The 22,056-nt window shown below is 45.9% G+C and overlaps 1 protein-coding gene across 1 annotated transcript in view; it reads right to left on the bottom strand.

Annotated features, from left to right (window-relative positions):
• Nucleotides 1–1,055: 1,055 nt before the first annotated feature.
• Ildr2 (immunoglobulin like domain containing receptor 2) overlaps nt 1,056–22,056 on the bottom strand; it is a 61,072-nt gene continuing 40,071 nt past the window's right edge. Inside the window, exons 7-10 of the mRNA XM_052737486.1 lie at nt 14,532–14,645; nt 10,162–10,375; nt 8,541–9,228; nt 1,056–7,196 (exon numbers count right to left, since the gene is read on the bottom strand). Of these exons, the coding sequence (XP_052593446.1) occupies nt 7,161–7,196; nt 8,541–9,228; nt 10,162–10,375; nt 14,532–14,645 (1,052 nt within the window). The 3' untranslated portion in view covers nt 1,056–7,160. The remainder of the gene's footprint in view (nt 7,197–8,540; nt 9,229–10,161; nt 10,376–14,531; nt 14,646–22,056) is intronic.

Genomic DNA, 22,056 nt, shown 5'->3' with positions numbered 1-22,056 from the left:
AGCTGGGGTGGTGACTCACCTCTCAAACATGACAGTGGGAGTCAGAAGGGAGTGAGATAACGGCTTCAGTTTGGTGAAGGAAAGCGACTTAGGAGTGAGATTCTCTCTCAGGGACAGCAAGACACTTGGATTGAGATCATCGAAGATAAACAGCGTATCCTACCAAGGGATCAGCACAAAAGAAAACTTCCTTCAGGAAGAAAAAGAGTTCACAGAGAAATCTAAAATGCAGCCAGAAAAGATTTATAGGGGGAAGCGGGGAGCGGTGATTCTAAACATACTTGAGAAATTAAAATATATATATTCTAAAGGCTGGGAAAACCAACATAGAGTTAAACAGTTAACCAAATAGCAGGAAGTCCAGAAGGGGCATAAGAGTCTAACTGCTTTAGAGTCTAATTTAAGCTAGATCTACATGGAAACATTTTAACAGAATTACTAAAAGAAGAGGGTTAAGCCCAAACATTTTCAGCAAGGACAGACTGTCTGGAATCCCTTGACAGGGCCCAGCCATCAAAGGGATTAATAGCTCCCCCGGGTACTTACCACCGTTTATGCTCACAAAGGTTTCTAATTGTCTTCCCTTAATTACAGTGCTGTGGAAGTGTCTCAAATCTCTTCAGAAACTAAAATATCCTCCCATGAATGGTTCCCCTCCTCCCTGCCCCAAACGTAAGTTCTGTCAGGCAAATGCTGACTCTCTTCTTGAAAAGGAGCCAGATACCATCATTATCCAACTACCACATCTACCTGTGTCCTGAAATACTACAGCAGTGAGTGTCAACAGAATTTACCTGGCCAGTAGCTCATTAAAACGTGCTAGAACACACAGTAGCTGGCAGCGTCTGCCTCTACAATATAGTATTTAGGCCATTCTCTGGAGAGTGTGTACTGTATTATTATTGTTATTATTATTATTATTATTAGGCTAGCAGTACTGGGCTTCACAATTCCATTTCCACACATTGTCACTTTGTATGATTCCTTATCTTGGAGAAAACACTTACTGTAAGATCATAACACACCATAATTATGCTAATTGAGTGTAACAAAAGTAGATGAAAATGCTTTATTTACTTTAAAACATTACAACCGAATGCACTTTGTATGTCTGACATAGGAAAAAAAAAATCATGGGTAACAGTGACACAAACATTTCAGTTTCCATGTCACAGACAAGGCACGAAACAACTGGGCAGGTGACTCTCAGGAAGCAGGCGTCTTCTCTTCACCCCACTGTCCAAACGTCACGTTCTTTATTCTCACAAGGAAATTCCTCACGGAGTAGTGTAACACCTCTGTTAGTAAACGTGCAGGAGAGCAGCTCTGGGCATCTTTCTCAGCCTTTTAGATAAAAGGAGTCAGACCACATTGATCCCCCGGTCCAGTTAGCTCCACCCAAAACTCTAACCAGACTTTCAGCTCAACTGCTACAACTTTCCCCACACCTTTGTCTCCCTCTAGATCTGGATCCTCCGTTCTACCTCTACAAGAAAAAAAAAAATCTCAAAATATAGTGAAGATGTCTGCTCCCGCTCACAACTCTGGAATTCTGAGCCTGGGTGAACCTGTAGCTTGGCTTAGACATTCCTCTTTGAGAAGAATCCAGAAAGTTGCAACACATCTGTCCAAGCCTTCCCCAACTCACAGCATGGTGCTGAGAATGAAACTTCTCCAGCCAAGACACCTCTCTCCCAGGGCAGACTTTGAGGAACATCATGCAGCTAGATGAAGCAGCAAATGCCTGTCTCTGTGGTGGCCTCTCCTCACCTCCTCGCTACACATCCGGCTGTGAAGAGAATAAACTGGAGTCTGGGCCTGTGAGGACTGCAGGAATCTGAAAGAACCCTAGACAGTCGGAAGGCCATCTAAAGACTCTAAACGCCTTTTAGGCAATAGACGAGTCACTTGGCATATCCAGCCTCAGCTCCACACTCTGTACGATGGGAGAACACCTAACCTGCCTCTGTCACAGGGTTTGCTGTGAAGGACAAACGAGAGAATGCTTGTGGAACCGGTCTGTAAACAGAACGCATCACAAGTGTAATGCACATAGCATTAAAAACTGACTATTACCCCAGCAATGCTAACCTCAGCCTGCTGCTTAAGAAAGCAGCTCAGCTTCTCTCTACTCAGCTTTGATGCTAACTGGGGCCTCTGAGCTGCAGTGATCATCCCATGTAGCTAGGAGGTAGGGTACTGGCAGGGAAAACCAGGCACTATTTTGCTTCTAGGACCTTAGACCTTCTATGGATGATTTCTAAACTCTGCACATCACTTCTAAACTCCCATAAGACCCTGGCAGCAATTAAACCTGATTTTGGAAGGGGTAATGTTGTACATTTTATTATTTTTTTTTCTCCACCTGCTTTTGGTCCTAAAATGAAAGTTATGTTATTAGCTAGGCTGTTAATTTGTACCCTTTAAAAATGATTTACATTTGCCATTTTCCCTGATGGCTCCTTTTTTTCTATTCACGATCTAAGTTTTATTCAGGATGGCATCAAGGGAATAAGAAAATTACCTGTAATTCCTGTTGTCTGATCTGAGCCTGTCACAACACATCACTATTCTGGGAGTTGGAACATATCAAGCAGGCTCCTGGGGAGGGATTCCAACCCTCTCCCTTTAAACGCTTCCTTTCAGCTGGACAGTGGCGAGCCAGTCTCCAGTGTCACAGCCAGACTGCTGGGTGTCTCATCAGTGCCAGTCTCAAAGGAGTCAGAGGTACCTCACCTTGATATCGGAATAAAATAATCCACAGCCCCAACAATACTTATGGCCAGCAGTTAGGGGTGCACCAGAGGTATGATTCAGTCTAACACTACCCAAAGGTATCTACCACAAGGCTCTCTGAAATTACATGTCCAGAGTACAAATCTTTACCCCAGATCGACCCAACTATTCTCCAAGGCACAGCCCAACAACACTTCTTGTCAGTGGCAGTCAAGTAATCCTTGTGGTTTTGATTTATTATTGTTTGGTTCTTGAAGACAGAGTATCATGTAGCCCAAGCTGGCCTTGAACTCATTATGTAGTCAAGGATGATCTTGAACTTTTAACCTCCTGCCTCTACCTCCCAAATGTTGGGATTGCAGGCATGTGCCACTACTCCTAGTTTGTACATTAGGGATTGAACCCAGGGCTTTGTGCATACTATGTAAGTACTACCAAACTGTGTCACATTCCCAGCCCTCCAGGCAAGTAATTTATTTGACCAAGTACTTTTAAATACATTACTTCTTTTTTATGAGTGTGTTTTGCCTGCATGTGTGTCTGTGCACCACACGTATGCAGTACCTGCAGAGGCCAGAAGAGGGTATTGGTTACCCTAGAACTGGAGCTGGGAGGCACCATGTGCTGGGATGAATGTGGGTCCTCTGGAAGAGCAGCCAGTACTCTTTTAGCCACGGAGCCATCTCGCCAACCCCCTTTCTTAATTTTTAAAAATGTATTTATTTTTATGTTGCAAGTATTTTGCCTACATGTGAGTGCATCATGTGAGTATAGTGCTCCCAGATGCCCTAAGAGATCATTGGGTCCCCTGGAATTGGAGTTAAAGACAGTTGTGAGCCATCATGAGGGTGCTGGGAACCAAACTCAGGTCCTCTGCTAATTCAAGTAATTCTTATGGCCACGCAATTTTGGAAAACACAGATCCAACAGGAAAGGCCTAAAGATTGGGAATCTAAAGATCGGACAGGTTTGTGACTTCATTTATGGGAGTGATGGTTTATCCATCTATTTAAAAAGGGGTGGAGAGTAGATGAACTAAAGCAGCATCCGTCCCGTTACTTCTTGCCTCTCAAAGACTGCTTAAGATCTAACCAGATTTATGTATGTAGTGCCAGCCCCTGCTCACCCTGGTGTGCCCAGCCCTACGCCAAGCGCATGAGAAAAGGGTGAAATGCCGTGTGAAACTTCTTACATTAGTGCAAGTCCTGCACCCCAAGCTGTCCTCGGTGCCTGGAGGAGCAGATGCTGAGCTCCCCAAGGCTTGCTTGGGTGGGAGAACTGAATACTGTCCTCAGTCTCCTAATGAGTCTACACCTGGCCTAGAGAAGAACTCTGAGCACCACAGGACACCTCCAGCCACCTGCTTTCCGAGCTCCCTCCTCCAGCCTGTCCCTGACTCAGCTGTGACTCACAGGCAAAGACAGGAGCTCCAGCCCTCCAGGGCCCCTGTCACTCATCCCTCTCCGTTCTCCTTCACCTCTTTTCAGTTCAGATTTTCACAGCCTGACTTTGCAGATCACTGCTCCTGTCCTAAAAAAACGGGATGGATGGACAAACAACAACACTTAAATATCAAAATATTCCCATTTAAGTTTTAAAAAATTTAAATCTCTGGGTTTATTATAATTTATCCATAGCACTATTTACTTTCATATGCATAAAATATTCTTATCCTTTCTTGGGCATGTCTCAGCTTCCTTATTCAATTGTAGGGACTCAAGTGGACGGAGATCACATCTTATGCCAGACTTACTTTATGCCCTAGGAAAACAGGAAAGGAACTAACATGTATAGGCACTTCCTATGCAGGACAGACTATTGGGATGTGTAAAGAAAAGTTGAGGGCACCGAGGACAGCCAGCTTTGCCTTGTCCATGGAGCACTGTCTCCTATCCACACACCCAGAAACGACTGCTTTCTCTCTCTACTGAAGGTCTGGAAACTCAAATGATTCATGCAGCCCTACAAAGAGCAATCTGAGCCCCCTCCCCTTTTCCCAGTTATTTCAAAAGCCTGTTATCATCTTTACGTTGATTTTTTTTTTTTTTTTTTTTTTTTTTACAATTGTCTGCCTATAGTCTTGCTACCTTTGGAACTTTATGTTTCCAATTTTAACAGGTTTTTCCTATCACCCGCCTCGGCTTTCACCACGCTCACACATGCCCCTGGTTTTACAAGGCAATCTATCTGGTCTCTGTAGCCTGTGCTATGGGGCTCTTTGGTGGAAAGAAGCCTGACACAGTGCTCAGTGTCACAATAGCTACCGCAGCTATCCACTATTCTTCAGAGGTGCCTGAGCAAGTTGAAATCAAAAGCTGGTGATTGAGAAGTGATGTTTTTGCCATGTTGATTTAGAGCCCAAACAGACAGACCAGACCTAGGCTTTCTGAGGCCAGGGACACTAGCAAGTCTAAAACTCAGCACCAGGGTTATGGCTTTTGTCTTCCAGCCCTCGGAAGTGCCAGCGCTGGGCTGAAGTATCTTCCTGTTCTATCTAGGGCAGGCCAAAGTAACTGTGACATCCTTTGGCAGGCCAGTTCTCCTCCAAGCAATGATATCAGCTTATCCTCCAAACCCTCACCCAGCAGCTTCTTACATCACACACATGGGACCTTTTTGGGAAATGTCATGAAGAACAATGGATGGTAGCAGAACAGACTTTGGAATTCCAGGCAGGCGGCCCTGGAAAAGTCTTGAGGAAATTCCGACCGACCTTCTTCAGAGGGTATACATCGATCAGTAAGAGAATAGACTACGGCTGGATTATGGGATAGCAAGCATCGTCTTCCCCCAGTTATTTCACCCAACCACATGTCTCCCCACAATAACGCAGACTGAAAAGTCTGTCAAGGAAGGTGAAGGGTGAGTAACTGATTCAGGGCCAAACATTCTGACATGCGAGAGGTTTATCCTTGAGGATAAATGAACACACAGGAGTACCAAACTTCTCCTCTCAAGTGGGAATCCGCCGTTTGGACTCGGCTCAGCTAGGCAGTTCTTTTGTTGGTTGTGGCTGGATGCTCTTCTGAGTCTGCTGAGTTGATAAAACTGTCACACACAGTGACAATAGTGACCAGGCTCTTCTCTCACCATGGAGGATAGATAGTTCAGGTACATTTGACAGGGTCTGAGAGCAGCAGGAGAGGACAAACTCCATGCACAGGAGTAATGAGAAGGGGAGAGTTCATGGCCACGTTGGCAGTTTAAGAACATTACAAAGTCCAGGACCTTCTCAATTTGGGACTTAGGCAAAACCAATTATTTCTGCAAGGGTAGGAAGAGGAAGTTCTTCTTGCTGAGAAAGTGGTGCCTTTCTTCTCTCCAAAGCATCTACAGTGGCAGGTCAGGGAGGCCAAGAGGAGTGGACACCACATCCCTGGTGCCCTGCAGTGGCAGAATCGAGATGGTAGAAACAATCCTTAAATGAAGTACAGATCCAATAAAAAAAAAAAAATCTGAGTGTGTTTGTGGGAAAACAACCCACACTCAAGATCCAACGAGAGGGCATATTATTTTCCTCTTAAATTCTTCCCCATTTCTCCTCTTGTATCACTGCTTTCTCCTTCTCTCGTCCTCTTTCACGTGTGTGTTTGGAACATCTGTCAAAGGCACCTGATGACAAGTTAGTCACACTGCAGAGTGGAGTGGGACACCCTCAGACGCACCAGCCCCTCCCTGAAAAGTTCAGGGGAGGAGAGGAGAGGAAGAGAGAGAGACTTAGGAGTTCAAGGCTCGGATGTCACTCTGCACAACAGAAAGATGAGACGCACCTTACGTCCCCCGAATGGAAAAAGAAAGACCACTTAGGCAGCTTTTCAAAATGCTATCCTGTTTGTCTAGCCACTTAAGAATTGTGAGTCAGAGCAGCAAATTGAAGCCATTTCTGTGATTGCCCAGGAGGTCACTGCCATTAAACTCAACAAAGGCCTTCTGATTTTAGCATAACAAGACTTGTTGACCAATGACTGCAAGTGATGGGGGTAAAAGGTACGTTTTACCTTGAAGTTCTCTCTCTTGTGAGCAGCAGGTCTTCTAATGGTAGTAATAAATTCTTCTGTCTCTAAGCACAGAACAGCACTTGTAGAAAAACATACCGCAAGCATAGGTAATTTCTAGAGGTCAGGGGTCCAAAGCTACCTGTTTCAGAACTGGACACAGAGTCTTGATTCTGCTAAGGAAATGTGGGTGGGGCAAGATAGACATCATTGTCTTCTTGGTAAGTTTCTCAAGGTAGATTGGGCACCAGGGTTTGAAATCAGCCTCCTTAAAGGATGCCTCCTATCTGTCGCCAAAGCAGAGATCAACAAATCTTCCAAGGTGGTTGCTGGCCAGAGAAGGTCCTAGGCTTGCTGGCTCTCAGATTTGTGTCTCATCTCGTAGTCTGTATCTGATTTCTAGTGATCCGGAGTTGTGTCTTGAAACCGTCAGACCACAAGGGACATTCTGGTTGGAAAGTCACTCTAGGGAAAAGCACAGAGCCCCACATTAAACCACAGACTGATAGAGCACCACACACAACTGATGGTAACTGGGAGAGTTGAGAACCTGCTCAAAACCAGGCCCACCTTGACTCAGGACTTTGTTAAACATGTGATGATTATTCCAAAGCCCAGAAAATGCTAAAGCCAATATACATCAGATGGAAGTGGGTCCCATGGCCAAAGAATAACTTTCTATTGTCTGAAGGATAATGATGGTCAACTCCACAATACTAAGTGTGGGTGGTGTAGCCTCAACCTGAAGTCACCTGGAAGCTTCTTCCTCCCTCATGGTACCTTGGCCAGGGCATTTCTATAGTTCAAAAATAACAAAAGACACCCAATAGCTTGGGAGAAATTAGTAATGATGCCAAACGCCTTTTTCCTGTCCATTGTCCTTCTCTCCATATTGCATATTCAAAAAATACCCAGAGCTGAGGATGTAGCTTAGTGGTAGAGTGCTTGTCTAGAATGGGCAAGGCCCTGGGTTTGAGCTCCACTGAAAAGGAAAGGCAGGAAGGTAGGCAGGCAGCCCCGCTTGGAATGGAGGAAACAAAACGCCCAGCAGGCAGGTTACCTGATGAACAGAAATTCTTGGACATGGAAAGCGATAGTCAAAGCACAGAGAGAGAGAGAGAGAGAGAGAGAGAGAGAGAGAGAGAGAGAGAGAGAGAGAGAGTGTGTGTGTGTGTGTGTGTGTGTGTGTGTGTGTGTGTAGGGATGGGGAGGGTCAGAAGTACTTTGGCGCCCCGCTGTGGACATGGGACTGTTCCCCAATGTTTCTGAAGTCCATAGCTCACTTTCAGAGGCTGAAGGAAGAACAGACTGCTCTCGCATTTACAAAAAAAAGCAGTAAAGTCTATGTAAGTCCATTAACAAGAAATCTGAGTGAAGGCAAAGGCTTCCTTCACATATGCAAGGTACTGTGCCCAGCCTACACCCAAAGTCAGGAGGAAGCAGGTAAGTTGTCCTTTGTTGGTGTCTCTGAGATGTGCGCTCTTTGGCAGAGAAGAACGCCCACACAAGCATGCATAAAATATTTTGCACGAAGACCACAAAAACCCAGGTCAAGGCCAGCGGGGACGATTTTGAAGGTCTTTCCTACAAGAGTCTACCCATTATCTACTCTTAAAAAATAAGTTTTGTGGCTGTTGCTGTCTCTGGAGGGGTCCCACCCTTACTTCCTCCATCTGACCCTGGATAGAGTGAGGTTGATGACTTGGTGTCTCTCCTGGGCCTCCAACCCCGTATTTCCCGCCAGGGGCCCTGCACCCCCCCCACCCCCACCCCCCACCCAGCTCCGGAGGACTCGGGGTGCACCCTCACAGCTTTCTTGGCGGGCTCCTTTTTCCTCCTCTTCTCCGAGTTGCTGTGGAAGGGCAGGTCGCGGCCGCGGTAGGACGGGGCCCGGCTCAGCTCCAGCTCGCTGTAGGGTGGCAGCGCGTCCTCGTCCGCCGCGTCGTCGTCGTCGTCCTCGTCTTCGCCCTCGCTGGCCCCGGCCTTGTAAGTGGCGGGCGGCGACCAGGCGTAGTAGGAGGCGCTGCGCGGGCCGAGCTGCGCACCCAGCTTGGACGGCGTCTCCAGGCTGCCGCCGCGGCTGGTGCTCTCGGCTCGCCCCTGGCGCTCCAGCACGCTGCTCAGGTACGAGTGGTCGTACTTGGGCGCCGTGCCCGGGGTCCGGCTCACCAGGCGCGGCAGCGGAGCCTCCTCGGGCGGCCGGCGACGCGCGGGGCTGTACGCCCAGCCGCGGTCCCCGTCCCCCGGCGGCGGCTCGCGGCTGCGCCCGCGCCCGTAGTACTCGTCCAGCGAGCCGTCCTGGTAGAAGGAGCCGTGGGCCCGCGACTCCGAGCGCTCGAAGCGGCTCCCGGCCCGCGCCTCGTGGCTGCTGCCGTTGGCGCGTCGCGACCGCTGGCCGTAGGAGTCCGCGAAGGCCGCCAGCTCGTCCATCGACACGGCCGGCACGCCCGTGGCAAAGTTCTTCCGCGACAGCATCTCGGATTTGGAGCGCGGCTGGCTGCGGGCAGATGGTCACTTGGTTACTGCGTTTGCGGGGGGGGGGGGGGGGGGGGGACCTTGCAAGACACCCCCCAGCGTTCCAGAGGCCCAGCCTCTGCCCTCCACCCAGAGGTATGAGTCACCTCGGCATTTTTCATGCCGCCTGTCCAGCAAAAGCAACCTAAACTCTTTCACGAGTTGGTGTGAAAAGATCAGAATGGAGTTGTGTACCTAGAAATAGCTTGTGATCGGTGTAGGGCTGAAACAGATCACCTTCTGATCATGATGAGACCCTTGGTTGACAGTCACACACTCCACCCATCCACACAGCCACAGCAAAGAGCAACACACAGCTCTGGTCCCAGGAGACTGGAATATTTGTTGACAAAGAGAGGGCTGTCCCTCCCTCAGAGCCAAGGACCAAGTGACCTATTAAGTCAGGAGGCCACAGAGACCTCGGCAGTGCGTAAAAGGAAGGTGGGGTCACTATCTTTTTGAGGGCAGGTGATGGGTGATGGTGCCAGAAGCTGGGGTACATGTTGTTAAATGGTGACTGGGCTTGGCTTATCACCCCAGGGAAAATTCCTTAGCATCTGGAACTTGGTGTTGCCTTGCCTTAAAACAGGGACATTAACAGTAGCTGCTTTTTAGAAGGGTAGGGATTAATTACAAGGATGTTAATACGATGCACGACAAACGATGAGGACAGTGGAGACGATGGGTGGGAATCTTTAAAGGTTATAGAATAAAACCTAGGGAGAAAGCAATGTCCGAGTTCATTAAGGGGCCGAAGACACACATTTCAACAAGCCTTCAGTGATTACTTCTCACACATGATGTCACAAGGGTGTAACGTACTTAGGAGAGAGAGATGCCGTAGCCCTCAGAAAGAGATGTGGGAGAATAAACTAGAACAGACACATGGTGGCCCCTGCCCACTGACAGCCATCACCTGTGTCTGAAGCTCTCGCGGTCCTCCTTGTTATACTCCAGGGCTGGCCCCCGGTTGTTCCCACTGTTGCCTCCCATGACACCTGACCAGTAGTCGGGGTTGCTCTCCACGTCCGCAGACATAGGGAACTGCTTGCTCCGCATCTGGTGGAAGGACTGGCGGAAACTGTTGTCATCGTCATGCAGGGAGCTGAGTTCTGAGATGGTGTTGTTATCTGCAGGGACAAAAGCGGCCGTCACAGAGTTTTCTACATGTTAGGAAGGGAATGCCGTTAAGGGCTGAGATTGGATACTCCAGAAACTCCTGCCTGGGGGGCCTTGGTCCTGACCAGTGTGTGTAGATTGCAGTGGGATCTGTGTTCCTAGCTCAGCGGGAACTGGCTCCAGCTCAGACCCGACTTGCTTACAGGGAGGGAGGCTTCCTGTGTGCTGTTCTTGGAACAGGGAGACAATTGTCTTTGTTCCACCTAAGGCAGGCTTCCCAGAACTCAGGCTGTCTGCGGCTGGCCTCCTGGTACATCACCCTTGTTCAGATGTTTTTCTCTGTCCTATATAATTTCTGTGATGAACTTCGACAGTCCCAGCCATATTGGGCCAAAAGAGACAAAGAAGGAAGAAAAGCCGTCAATCATAGCATCTTCCCGACTCCTGGCCCAGTCCCAAGAAAGGGGCTTTGGTACCACCACCATACATACCATTCTGCTCAATTTCCACCATTCCGTTCCCCAAAGAGCACAAAGTCAAGGTCAAGAGTATGTTAACATCTGGTTTCAGTACGCTCACCTTTTAGGCCATGCTCATGTAGGAGCCTAAAATATCCTGCCCACTTCTAAGGTCTGTTCCCCTCCCTACCAAAGTATTCCAGGTTTATGCAGTGGCGAGTGGCCAGGCTAGAAGTTTGGAGATAAGGAAGATGGCCTTGGCCTTTATGTCCTCTGAGCTATACCTTGAACTCTGATCCCAGTCTAAAAATGTAAGAAAGATGCCTAGTCACAGCTTTCTTATTTCCTAAGTAGCTTTGTGCAGAAGTGTTTATGGATATGGACTAGGACCAGAATTATGATCTGGGCTGGAAAAAAAAAAACAACCCAGAAAATTTGATTATTTATAGAACTTAGAAATGTACTGGATTTCATTTTACTTAAAAAACAAATCTAGTGAACCTATTTGTAATGTAACTGGATCCACTTGTTTTCTAAATCTTTTCATTGAGACTTCAAAAATATTATTAAAAACAACATTTACTAGTTTAAGTCCTTGTTGCCGAGTGAAAGGTGAGCCAAGATTAGATGCGGGAACGCAGAAGTGTGTATCTCAGGTTCCCTCTGCTTTCCCTCCATCCCCAGTGATCCTGGGAGGAGCAGAGGGATTCTGTACAACAGCAGGACCTCCTCATCTTGTTTTACCAAGAACACACAGGAATGGCAACTTACACAAGGGATCATTGGATTTTCAATTATAATAAAAATTTAAACTTATATTCCTCTTTAAGAAATTGACTGTCAATTTGTGTGTGTGTGTGTGGGGGGGTGCCTGGTGCATGCCTATGTGTGTGCACCTGGAAGCCGGAGGACTTGGTGTGTTCTCCTTATTCTCACACTAAATCTGGAGCTAGGCTGGTAGTCAGCTAGCCCCGATCATCTTGTCTCTGCCCTACAGAGCTGGGGTTACTGGAAACTGCAACCATGTCCAGCTTTTTTCATGGATGTCTGGATCCAAACTGAGGTCCTTATACCTGTACAGCAAGCACTCTTACCCTCCGAGCCATCTCTCCAGCCCTTATGCATACACACACACACACACATACACACATACACACACACACACACACACACACACACACACACACACACACACAAGCTTTAAAATGCACTTGATGAGACCAATGCAAAACAATATTGTTGGTTCAGAACTTTCTCTAAATTTCGGGGAATACTTGACATTTTCATTTCTCCAGATGGTAAGTACGATCACTACTTGACCACTCACAGTAACAAGCTGTCCAGGTTATATGTCACACTCAAACTTCTGCCAAGGTGAACACTAACATCAACATACCCTTTGACAGACGTCTAATAATGGCAGTTTAGGACAGGGATACACCAACATTTTCTGTAAAGGACTAAGCAGGGAACGTTAGGCTTTATGAGCCACACCATTCAATTCTGCCATTCAACAAGAAGTTATAGAAAATACATAAGTGAATTAGCCTGGCTGTGTTCCAATAAAACTTTTAAAAAACAGAAATTGATATGCCTGTGCCCGGAAGATACTGTTGGCAGACTCCTGCTCTAGACATTCCAAGCATGTAAACATCCAGGAGTAACCACCACTTAGAAGGGTAACACAGAGGAGAATCACAGTGGCCGACAAATTCATGAACCTGGACCTCAAACTCCCAATTCTTACAGATGTTCTAGACTGACCACTCCATGATCCGCTCTAGGATTTTCTCTGTTCTCCAGGATAAAACGAACCTCTAAAGAGAACTATATTCTGAGTCATTCCACACAGTTGTTCCACTGCCAATCTGGAGGCAATAGTGATCTGGGTTCTAGTCTTGACACTGGTGATTTTCTCTTCTTGGATCATTTCCTCCTCTGTGAAGGAGGTGGAGTCAACAATCACTTCAAGGTCTCAACATTCAACCACCATAGTCTCAGTATGTATCCGAGATAGGAGGCCAATTGTCTTAGCTCAAAAGTTTTTGTATATAAGTCACAAGATTGGGGACCATCTAAGTTCTTCTAATTCCCTTACTATACTCCAAGCGCTGTGCTACCTCATCTGAACACTGCACAGGTTGACACGGACCATCTCTAAGATCCCTTTCAACTCTAAGATTCCACTACATTGAGACCAGCCAGTTTTTGAACACCATTTGAATCCAGGTAGTCAAGCCCAGAGACATCACATACACTCAAGTTCATTCTTTACTTTTGATCTTAGTTATTAACTTTTCCTCTAAGCCATGACACTCATAGATTTCTTGCCCCAGCTTCTCCTGGATCTAGGATCTCTGTCTCTGTCCCCTTACAGAGATCCATGACAACACCATTACAAGGAGCTTGTCAAGTGCTGTGACATCTGCATTCCTGACATTCCAATCTGGAGATGGTCTTTTTATAGTCGGTTTGGTGGGAGGACACAGCAATGGCTGCAACAGACAGGATGAATTTAGAATTGTAAACTGGGTGGAATATGTTGTCCTTAATCTGAATAAAATTCCTCTAGTCTGGGACTGTTTTCCCAACAGCTCCATCAAGTCTGTTGTTGGTTCCAAGAAGAAGAGGGTTCAAAGAAAGTGTCTAGTGACCTCACAGCTAGGCTTGCCAGCGTCCTCTTGATAATTAGCCCATCCAAGTCAGACCTGCCCTGCTCGGCCTCCCGTGATAGACAGTAATTTGGAACCCACTCTAAGGACTCAGCAGTGTCAGCTGCAGTCTCCAAGGGCTGTGGCTAAGTGAAGGGTTGGGGCCCTGCCACCCACAGACTTAGTAATTAACGCGTTATTTCACAAAAGGCACAGCCTCCTTGCTCACCCCACCGTCTCCGTGGTTGGGCACCTCAGAGGGACTCCAGCCTCTTTTTCCTAGATTCATTTACCAGAGTTTCTTCCATTTTCGTTGCAGCCTCCAGGTGGTAAGTCAGCATGTGGTTGTTCCACACTGGGGCCCTTCAGGCTGGAGACAGCTGATAGTGAATAGTCACATCTCGGGTGTGTGTGTGTGTGTGTGTGTGTGTGTGTGTGTGTGTGTGTGTGTGTGTGTGTGAGGGTGCTCCTCTACATAAATGCAAGAGGTTGACATCGTACCTTCCTTGATCCTCTCCACCTTATTTTTTGAGAAAGGGTCTTTCACTGAGCCTGGAGTTCACTGTCAGGCTAGAATGGGTGCCCCTTGAGCTCCAGGGATTGGCTTGTCTCTGCCAGCTCAGGGCTGGGGTTACAGATGTGATCTGTTGGCCCAGCGTTTCCATGGGCACTGGGGACCCTGAGCATGGGTCCTCACACTTGCTCAAGCAATGACTTTACTGACTGAACCACCCCATATCTTAAGGGACTGTTTTGAGTATTACTTAAAGGGGGTTGTAAGGGGACTGTTCTAATGAAACATTTTAAACCCAGGGTCACAAAACCACAGCAATCAAGACCAACTGCCCCACAGGCAGACACAACATGAACCACATGTCACTGTCCCATCCTTCCCACAGAGGCCCTTCTATTCCCTTCCATGTCCCCAGAGGTCCTTTTGTGGGGTGGTGTCACAAAAACTGCTGGCTCAGAGCTTCCAATCTGATGACCCCCATGTCCTCTTCGGCTACCAAGATCCCGAAAGAAGCACAGGTCACACGAAACTAACAGATGCTCACATCTGCCTCTCATCCTTCTGGCTGGATCGAACTGAGCCAGCTCCTTCTCGACATAGTACAGGACCTTCATGGAGTCTCGCTCTTTGTCGGCTTGGATCCGGTAACCTTTGCGAACTGTTGAGGAAAGCACACGAGAGGGAGCTAAAAAACAGAAGAGCAAGCAAAGGAGGCCTCCACTCATTTTACCAAGCAGAAAACGTGGCTCTGTTAGAACAACTCCTTCGGAATCCCCCAGAAACAATAAACTACAGTTTACACACAGGAGGCACACTTGAGATCTTCTCCCAGAGGGTGCCATTGGAGCAAAGCCTGGGGGTCGACAACCAAACCCCACTGCAGGGTCCGTTCAGTCACTTGTGGTCTTTCCTTCCTGTTGTCTGGCCTTCTACAGCTGTACTGAAGCTCACCTCTGCGCAGCTTTTGAGTTCCACTGGAGGAACAAGCTCACACGAAACAGAAAAAAAGAAGACCTCTTTCGGTTTAGGGCCCACATCACTCTCCAGCATGAGGTCACACTGTCACTTGGTAGAAGTGCACAGACAGATTCCCAAGCATCACAGACCTTCACAAAGGCAGATTGAAAGCCTCCAGTTGCCTGGGAGATGGAAAAAAATCCCTTAAGCTGGATGGTGCGTGCCTAAGAGCTAATATTAGATTCTAGACTGCATACACAGTAGCACAAAACAAGCTGCACAACACATGGATTTCTAATCACACTTCCATTTTATTTCCTTAGCATTTTCCTTTTAGGAAAAGAAATGCCATATTTTAGATGTGACTAATTTAATTCAACCTGCTGCTTTGTGGTTAGAGACAGGTGTTATTTTCAGGGCTTAATAAAACAAGACTAAAACAGGGGAAATAATACCATCTCCTCCATCTCCATCACTCACACTGTCAGAGACAAAGGCTGCTCACTCCCCACAGCCCCTAAGTCTAGCCCAACATCAGCCCAAAGGGTGATAAGACAACAACAGGCATAACAGACAGATGGGGCGGGGGTGGGAATGGAGATGAGGAAGGGACGCTAGCGGTAACTGGACAATACTCACTGGACACTGACCATGTGCCAGCCACTATGCTGAATGTCTACAAGGAAGCTTGTTCCTCACTACCATGCAAGTAAGGACGGCCGTCAGTCGTATTTTGTGGTTGAAAAACTAAGGAGGATTTTAAAACATGACCCGAAATATTTGGCTTGGCAGCACCAGGCATGGAATCGTGTAGTCTCATTGACTGGAGCTTAACTGGATTAGGGCATCCTACCTCTCTAAAGTATAGAAGGAGATACTTTAGAAGGGTTTGCTTTTGTTTACTTGTTTGTTTTTAAAGAGACAGATGAAGAAGACAAGACAGCAAAGCCCAAGGTGAGCAGTGGTCTTGGGTATTCCAGAGAGTGTACGGTCTGAAGCATGGGCCTGTCTTCTAGCCAGCAGGAATGTAAAACGGTAGCGGATAATCCCACTCCAACATTCCCTGTTCCCAAAGCGGTGCACATCACAAAAACAAGGAAATGGCCGGGCGGTGGTAGCACACGCCTTTAATCCCAGCTCTCAAGAGGTAGAGGCAGGCAGATCTCTGTGAGTTCGAGGCCAGCCTGGTCTACAGAGCGAGTTCTAGGACAGGCTCCAAAGCCACACAGGGAAACCTTGTCTCAAAAAACAAAAACAAAAAGGAGACCACATAAATGTATATATATCCAATAAAAGTGACGTTTTATGTGTCTGGATGCATTCCTTTACTGACAAAGCACCCCCACCCCCCAGCTATTTACATGGAAGATTAAAATAAAAAATTCTACAGGGCTCTAATCACAACCCAAGCGCTCAAGAAGAAAGCCACCCACACATCCATTTGCAGGTGCACAGATTTTCTGTGTGAGAAAACACTGGGCAGGCCATGTCCATCTCAAATTGTGAAATGGCTCAGAAAAAAATTAACAAGTCCTCAGCACATACGTTTCAGTGGCACCTTCTCCCAGAGGTTAGGTCCATCCATAAACCCTAGGCAGAAGATATTTTTAGCAGAAATGATTTTATTTATCAAGCTACACATTCTTCCATTTCTGCAGAGGCGTTTACAGAGTAGTACAGACTGTTCAATTAAAATGCAACTATCCCACAGAAGTGCTATGTCTGCACTGAGGCAGGTATGTCTGATGGATAAGGTGCAGGGCTGAAAAACAGGGGTCCAAGCATCTTATAGGCATGCGGATACTGGCTTACTGAGGGACCTCCAGAGAATGGAGACCCATCAGGACTCAGTTTCCATGTAATTACTTCAAGAGAAGACAACTAAAAGCTAATTAGTGGAGCACTTGAGTGCTCTGTAATGAATTGGGGTATCTTAAATGCCACCTCATCCAAGGAGCTTCCTTTGGCTCTGATAATTTGGTCTCTTTCTGTTCCAATCTTTTTCCCAACTTAAAAATCATTTGATTTGAATTTGTATTATAGGCCTTAATATATTCTAGTTCGTTCCAAGTTCTTTATATAGATGAGTATAATCTTAAAAATTTCTGAAGATATTATAATTTAAGATTTCCATGTGCCTAAGACTGTGTTTTACATATAACGAGTATTAAATGTTTGTTGACTTTTTCCTAGCCTAGAAAGGAAAAGGGTTCATGGCTCTTTGGAAAGTATTCTTTGTAAGCAATAATCCATAGGCCATAACCTCCAAGCAGACAATTACAAGAGTTCTCTGTCCACCTACGTATCTCCAGCATCGAGCACAGGGCCTGGCACATTTTAGACACTCAAACCATGCACATTCAAATGAAGGGATGAAGTCATGAATGAACTGGAATTAGCAAGTGGTTTTGTGTGGATTACAAAGTATGGCATAGGAAGTTATGTGGGTGATTTACTGGAGAATTTTAACCAGGAAGGGAAGGCCTTGAATGGTAGCCTGAGGAAGCAAGAAGGTTTTGTGGCTGTCATTACCGATATCATTTTCTAAGGAAAGAACATCAGCATGGCGTTACGGAGGGGCTCCCTCTACCTGCAGCCCTGGCTCCTCTGCCCAGGTGTCCTTCATATGGAAAGCACTTTTACAGCAAATCTTCAGTGTCACCAAAATAAAGGTCACTGATTAGGGAGGGTTGTTGCTATTTGTAACTAGGTACCAGCTGTTCCCTAACAGAGAGAGAGAGAGGAGAGGGAGAGGGAGAGGGAGAGGGAGAGGGAGAGGGAGAGGGAGAGGGACAGAGAGAGAGAAAGAGAGAGATGCTGAGCAACAGCTGGAGGTGCTTGGACTAGAGTTTAGGTTGTCTTCAGTGTCATTAGGAAAAATTACACTCCTCATTATGATCCAGATTAGATTGTGCGCACGGGTTATCAATCTCTGAGAAGTCGCAGTAACTACAGCCTCGGGTGAAGATGATAGTTTTAGCTTTCAATACTAGCATCATAAGAGACTCCACTGCGGCAGAATCCTTCAGCTTTGCCTTCTCCATCACAGCAGCCTGGAGACGTCAGAGACTTAAATTCTTCTAATTTGTCAAAAGACACAGGCAAATGATTGCTCTTCCGACTTGAGGAGCATCATCTGTTTGGTTTTAGTTGCTAAAAATCAAGACAATTCTCCCTTTAAAGGGTGTGGCTATTTTTATATAAAATTAGAAGCTGCAATTTTGATTGTACAGCACACTAAATTCTTCTCTCATTTCCATAGAATCTGGCTCTGTGTCACATATGTGCTCAACAGCATTTGAATCACCAGGAAACCTTTTCTGATCCTCTCCAACAACATGATTTCCTTTCTGACTGCATTACAGTTTTTCTATATACTGTTCTGTATTTCTTATCCGTTTTATTTCCATCAACAAGACTCCAGCAACCATGCTATTAGACTATAATTTTCTAATTTCTTTGAGGGCAGGGGAAATTTGTAAAATTTTTTGAGATGGCGGTCATTTTTGCTATGCAGTCTAGTTTGGTCTCAAATTTGTAGCTTCTCTTGCCTCAGTCTCCTGAGTGCTGGGTTTATAAGTGTGTGCTACCAGCCCCAGTTACAGATTATCTCTTGATTTGAAGACATGTAGATTCACGTGTCTTGGCTCATGCCTATGATCCCAGCATACATGAAACTGAGACCAGAGGATTGCCCTGAGTTGGAGCTAACCTGAACTACATAAAACAGTTAAAGCCATCCAAGATCTTACAAAGTAAGAATATAATATACTTACTTAATATACTAATATATTCTATACTTCTTATAGTATATCTATATATATGTATATATCTATATATATCTATATATATTTAACATGCCCCAAACTAAACTAAACCAACCAACCAAAAAAACCTCACATGGAATGGTGTCAGGTTGGTTTTATCTATAATTTAAAAGCAAGAGAACTCTTTGAAGTGTGGTGATATTTTAGCAAAAAAAAAAAAAGTGTCCTAGACTGTTGGCCAAAGTCCAGCATATTTAGAAAATGACTTTTCTTGGTGATGTTTCAGCTCAGGGTCAAAGGTGATTTATTTATTCTGTTTTCCAGTTCAGCCTAGTCCAAGACTTTGGTTTGCACAGCTCTTCACACTTCAGCCCCTCTCCCACTAATCTTCTGATTTTAACTTTACTAGAGACAGAACATTAGAAAATTCCCAGGGATGTCAAACTATAATCTAGAAGATGTATTGCTGTTAAAGAATTTAAGCTGCTATTTTGACCTAATTAAGGTTGGATTATGTTTCGATCAATTTCCACATTTATATCCCGACTGTGACTTAGAAGCCCTGAGCAGGCAGTCTCCAAGGTGCACTTCCATGGATATAGGCTTGTTCTTCCTGCCCCATCCTAATGAGCTCAGCAAGGCTGTTTATGGATGATGGAACAGCTGCCAGATTCCACCCCCAGGGTGACGGCAGCTCAACTGTGGGAGAAGTGAGTCCTAAAATTTGCATATTCTGTGTACATACAGTAGGCATATATATAGGCACACACCTCTATTAATTTTAAAATGACATTTCAAGAGCCTGCTTGCCTGCTCACTTCTTTTGTCAGAAGGATGAATGGAGTCCAGGTATACTGAGATCAAATGGATTAGAGCAAGGCAACAGTAGGGGTCGGAGCCAATTCCACTCAGCAAGGGAGGGAGGGGGTCATGCAGTAAGGACCAGGATAGCTACAGTAGAGATGGAGGGAAATAGAACAATTCATGGTTAAGTATAGGCTGTATAGGCTAAAGGCCTTGGTGACCAATTGGTAAGAGAGTAAAGAATAAGGAATAAGAGAGGAATTCCTGCTTATGATTTGAGTCACTAGGCAAGCAACGATGCTATCCACTAAGATAGGTTATATGGACTCTGGTTTGAAATGGAAAAGCAAAAAAAAAAAAATTTTTTTTTTGAAGGGTAGACTGAATTCCTAGAGGCTAAGGTTTAAGTGCCTGTAAGACATCCAGCCGGAGACATTCAGAAACAGTTGGATATATGGGACTTAGCAGCAGAAGAGAGGTCAGAACAAATCATGACTGGAAACCATTAGCATATGGATGATGGCAGTAGACAGGATTAGCTGGAGAGTGGACCACAGACAAAGCAGCAACATTGAGAAGATGTACATGGGAAGAAAGGAGCATGGGTCAGAACAGGCAGGGAAACAAGCAGAAAGGCGAGGAAGGGCGGGGGGCGGGCGGGGCAGCATTTTAGAAAAGTCAAGGGAGGCTGAGGACTGACGCAGCATCAGATTTAGCCATCAGGCAGCTTGCGTGGAGTAAGATGGAAGTTAGTTGAGTTGGTGAGAGGGAAGGAAGCAGAGATACTGAGTATTAAAAGCACTTCCGAGAGGTTTGGCTGAGAAGGAGTAGAGAAGCGACATCAGGGTGTTATACCATAGGCTGCATTTCAGCGGGAGAGATCTGACCACGTTCTGAATGCCGACAGGAAAGAGTCACTAAGACGGAAGGTTAGAGCTGTGAGGTGGAAAATGAATGAAGTGTGGATATTCGACAGAGAACCCAAAGAGGATGGATCCAGAGCAGCCCAGGAGAAGCCCATCTTTTGTCGTAGTAACAAAGGGCTTGAGTAGCAGCTGTAAATGATGGAAAAAAGGAATCAGGGTACCCCTTATCCTCTTCCATTTGGTAACTAAAGGGCTCTTTTCTACATAACTCATCACAGATGCCTTTCCTAACTAACATTCAAAAAAGTGTTGTGTACAAATATAACCCGAAAATTACTATGGCTAGATGACTACCCTAATATGTATGGAGCAGCATACAGATGTAAAAAGGTGGAATTCATATTTTTATAAAACAGCATTTATTAACATTTTTAGTGTTCCTTAAAGAATAATCTACATTGGCCCAATCTATCTTCATTAAATGAAAAGTGGCCAAACACCATCACTAATGCTGCCCACGGGTCTAGGAATGTGCTCTTGAGAACTATAAAGAGCCCTGTCCTGATGCCACAAGACACACATATCATGATGACAGGGTTTCTGATTAGCTATGGTCAGCACTGGCTGCCATCTTTCCTCTATTTGCTGGCTAACAGAACAGACTCTGATTTTGCTCACTTCCAAGGCAAATAGTTGTTTAGGCCTGAGAGGTGAGTCTTCATGAGCTCAAGCCCATCTGGTTTAGGAAGAAGTGTGGGACATGAGTTTTTTCAGATGAAACTGTTGGAAAAGGGCTTTTTGGAAGAGGGAAGAGCTTCTGGGGAGCATTTTCTCACTTCGGGGAAAGTGGCATAAAGATGAAACACAGATTTCTGTCTCTCAAAAGGTATCTAATCCCCAGAACTACCGCCGTCATCAAGGGAGCCACCCAAGGGGGACAAAGCATGTGCTAAAAAGGACAGCACAAAAGACAGAACTGTCCTGCATGGGAGCCACCCAACTGTGAGCAGCCAAGTCAGCAACCACCGCGCCTTGGGATTCTTGTCATAATTCATTTTTCTGCTACTAATTGCAGTTGGTTAATATGATGGGGACAGATGATTAAAACGGCAACACACAGGAATGGAGAAAAGATTAAGGCCAGCCTGGTCTACACAGCAAGTTCCAGGTAGCCAGAGCTACATAGTAAGCCCCTGAGACCGTATCTCAAAAGTGGAGGGATACTTAAATACTTGCTAGTTAATTAATAAGACTTATTTTATTGTGTTAGTCCATTAAATAAAGAGTAAGGTGACGGAGTTCTGGTCAGACAGGAAAAGGAAGTGGGGTGTAAAGAGAAATTAGCAACTGAAAGCATGTGTGAAGTTCCCCTCAGTCTTCTTTTGCCCGTGCCTTCCTTCAGGGAAATGGACTGTGCTGTCCTTATCTCTTGCTTTCCCTGCACATCCTTGATCATTAGCTTTTCCTTCTCAGCTTGTGACTCATTCCCAGTCTCCTACGTCAGAATTCTACTAATAGTTCCAGGGAAGAGACAAACACAAATACCAATTACTCACTGAGGATATCCACTCCTGCCACAGCCAGGTATTGGGGGTTCAGTACGTGGGCTGGGAACCCTGCCTCACCTCCTACGTACACAGATGGAAGTCACTGAAATCAACGATGCCTACAGTCT

Source organism: Peromyscus californicus, unplaced genomic scaffold (assembly GCF_007827085.1).
Source record: "Peromyscus californicus insignis strain IS unplaced genomic scaffold, ASM782708v3 Scaffold_14__1_contigs__length_90479793_seg_2, whole genome shotgun sequence".
NCBI lineage: Eukaryota > Metazoa > Chordata > Mammalia > Rodentia > Cricetidae > Peromyscus > Peromyscus californicus.
This window is presented reverse-complemented; position numbering and strand designations above follow the sequence as displayed.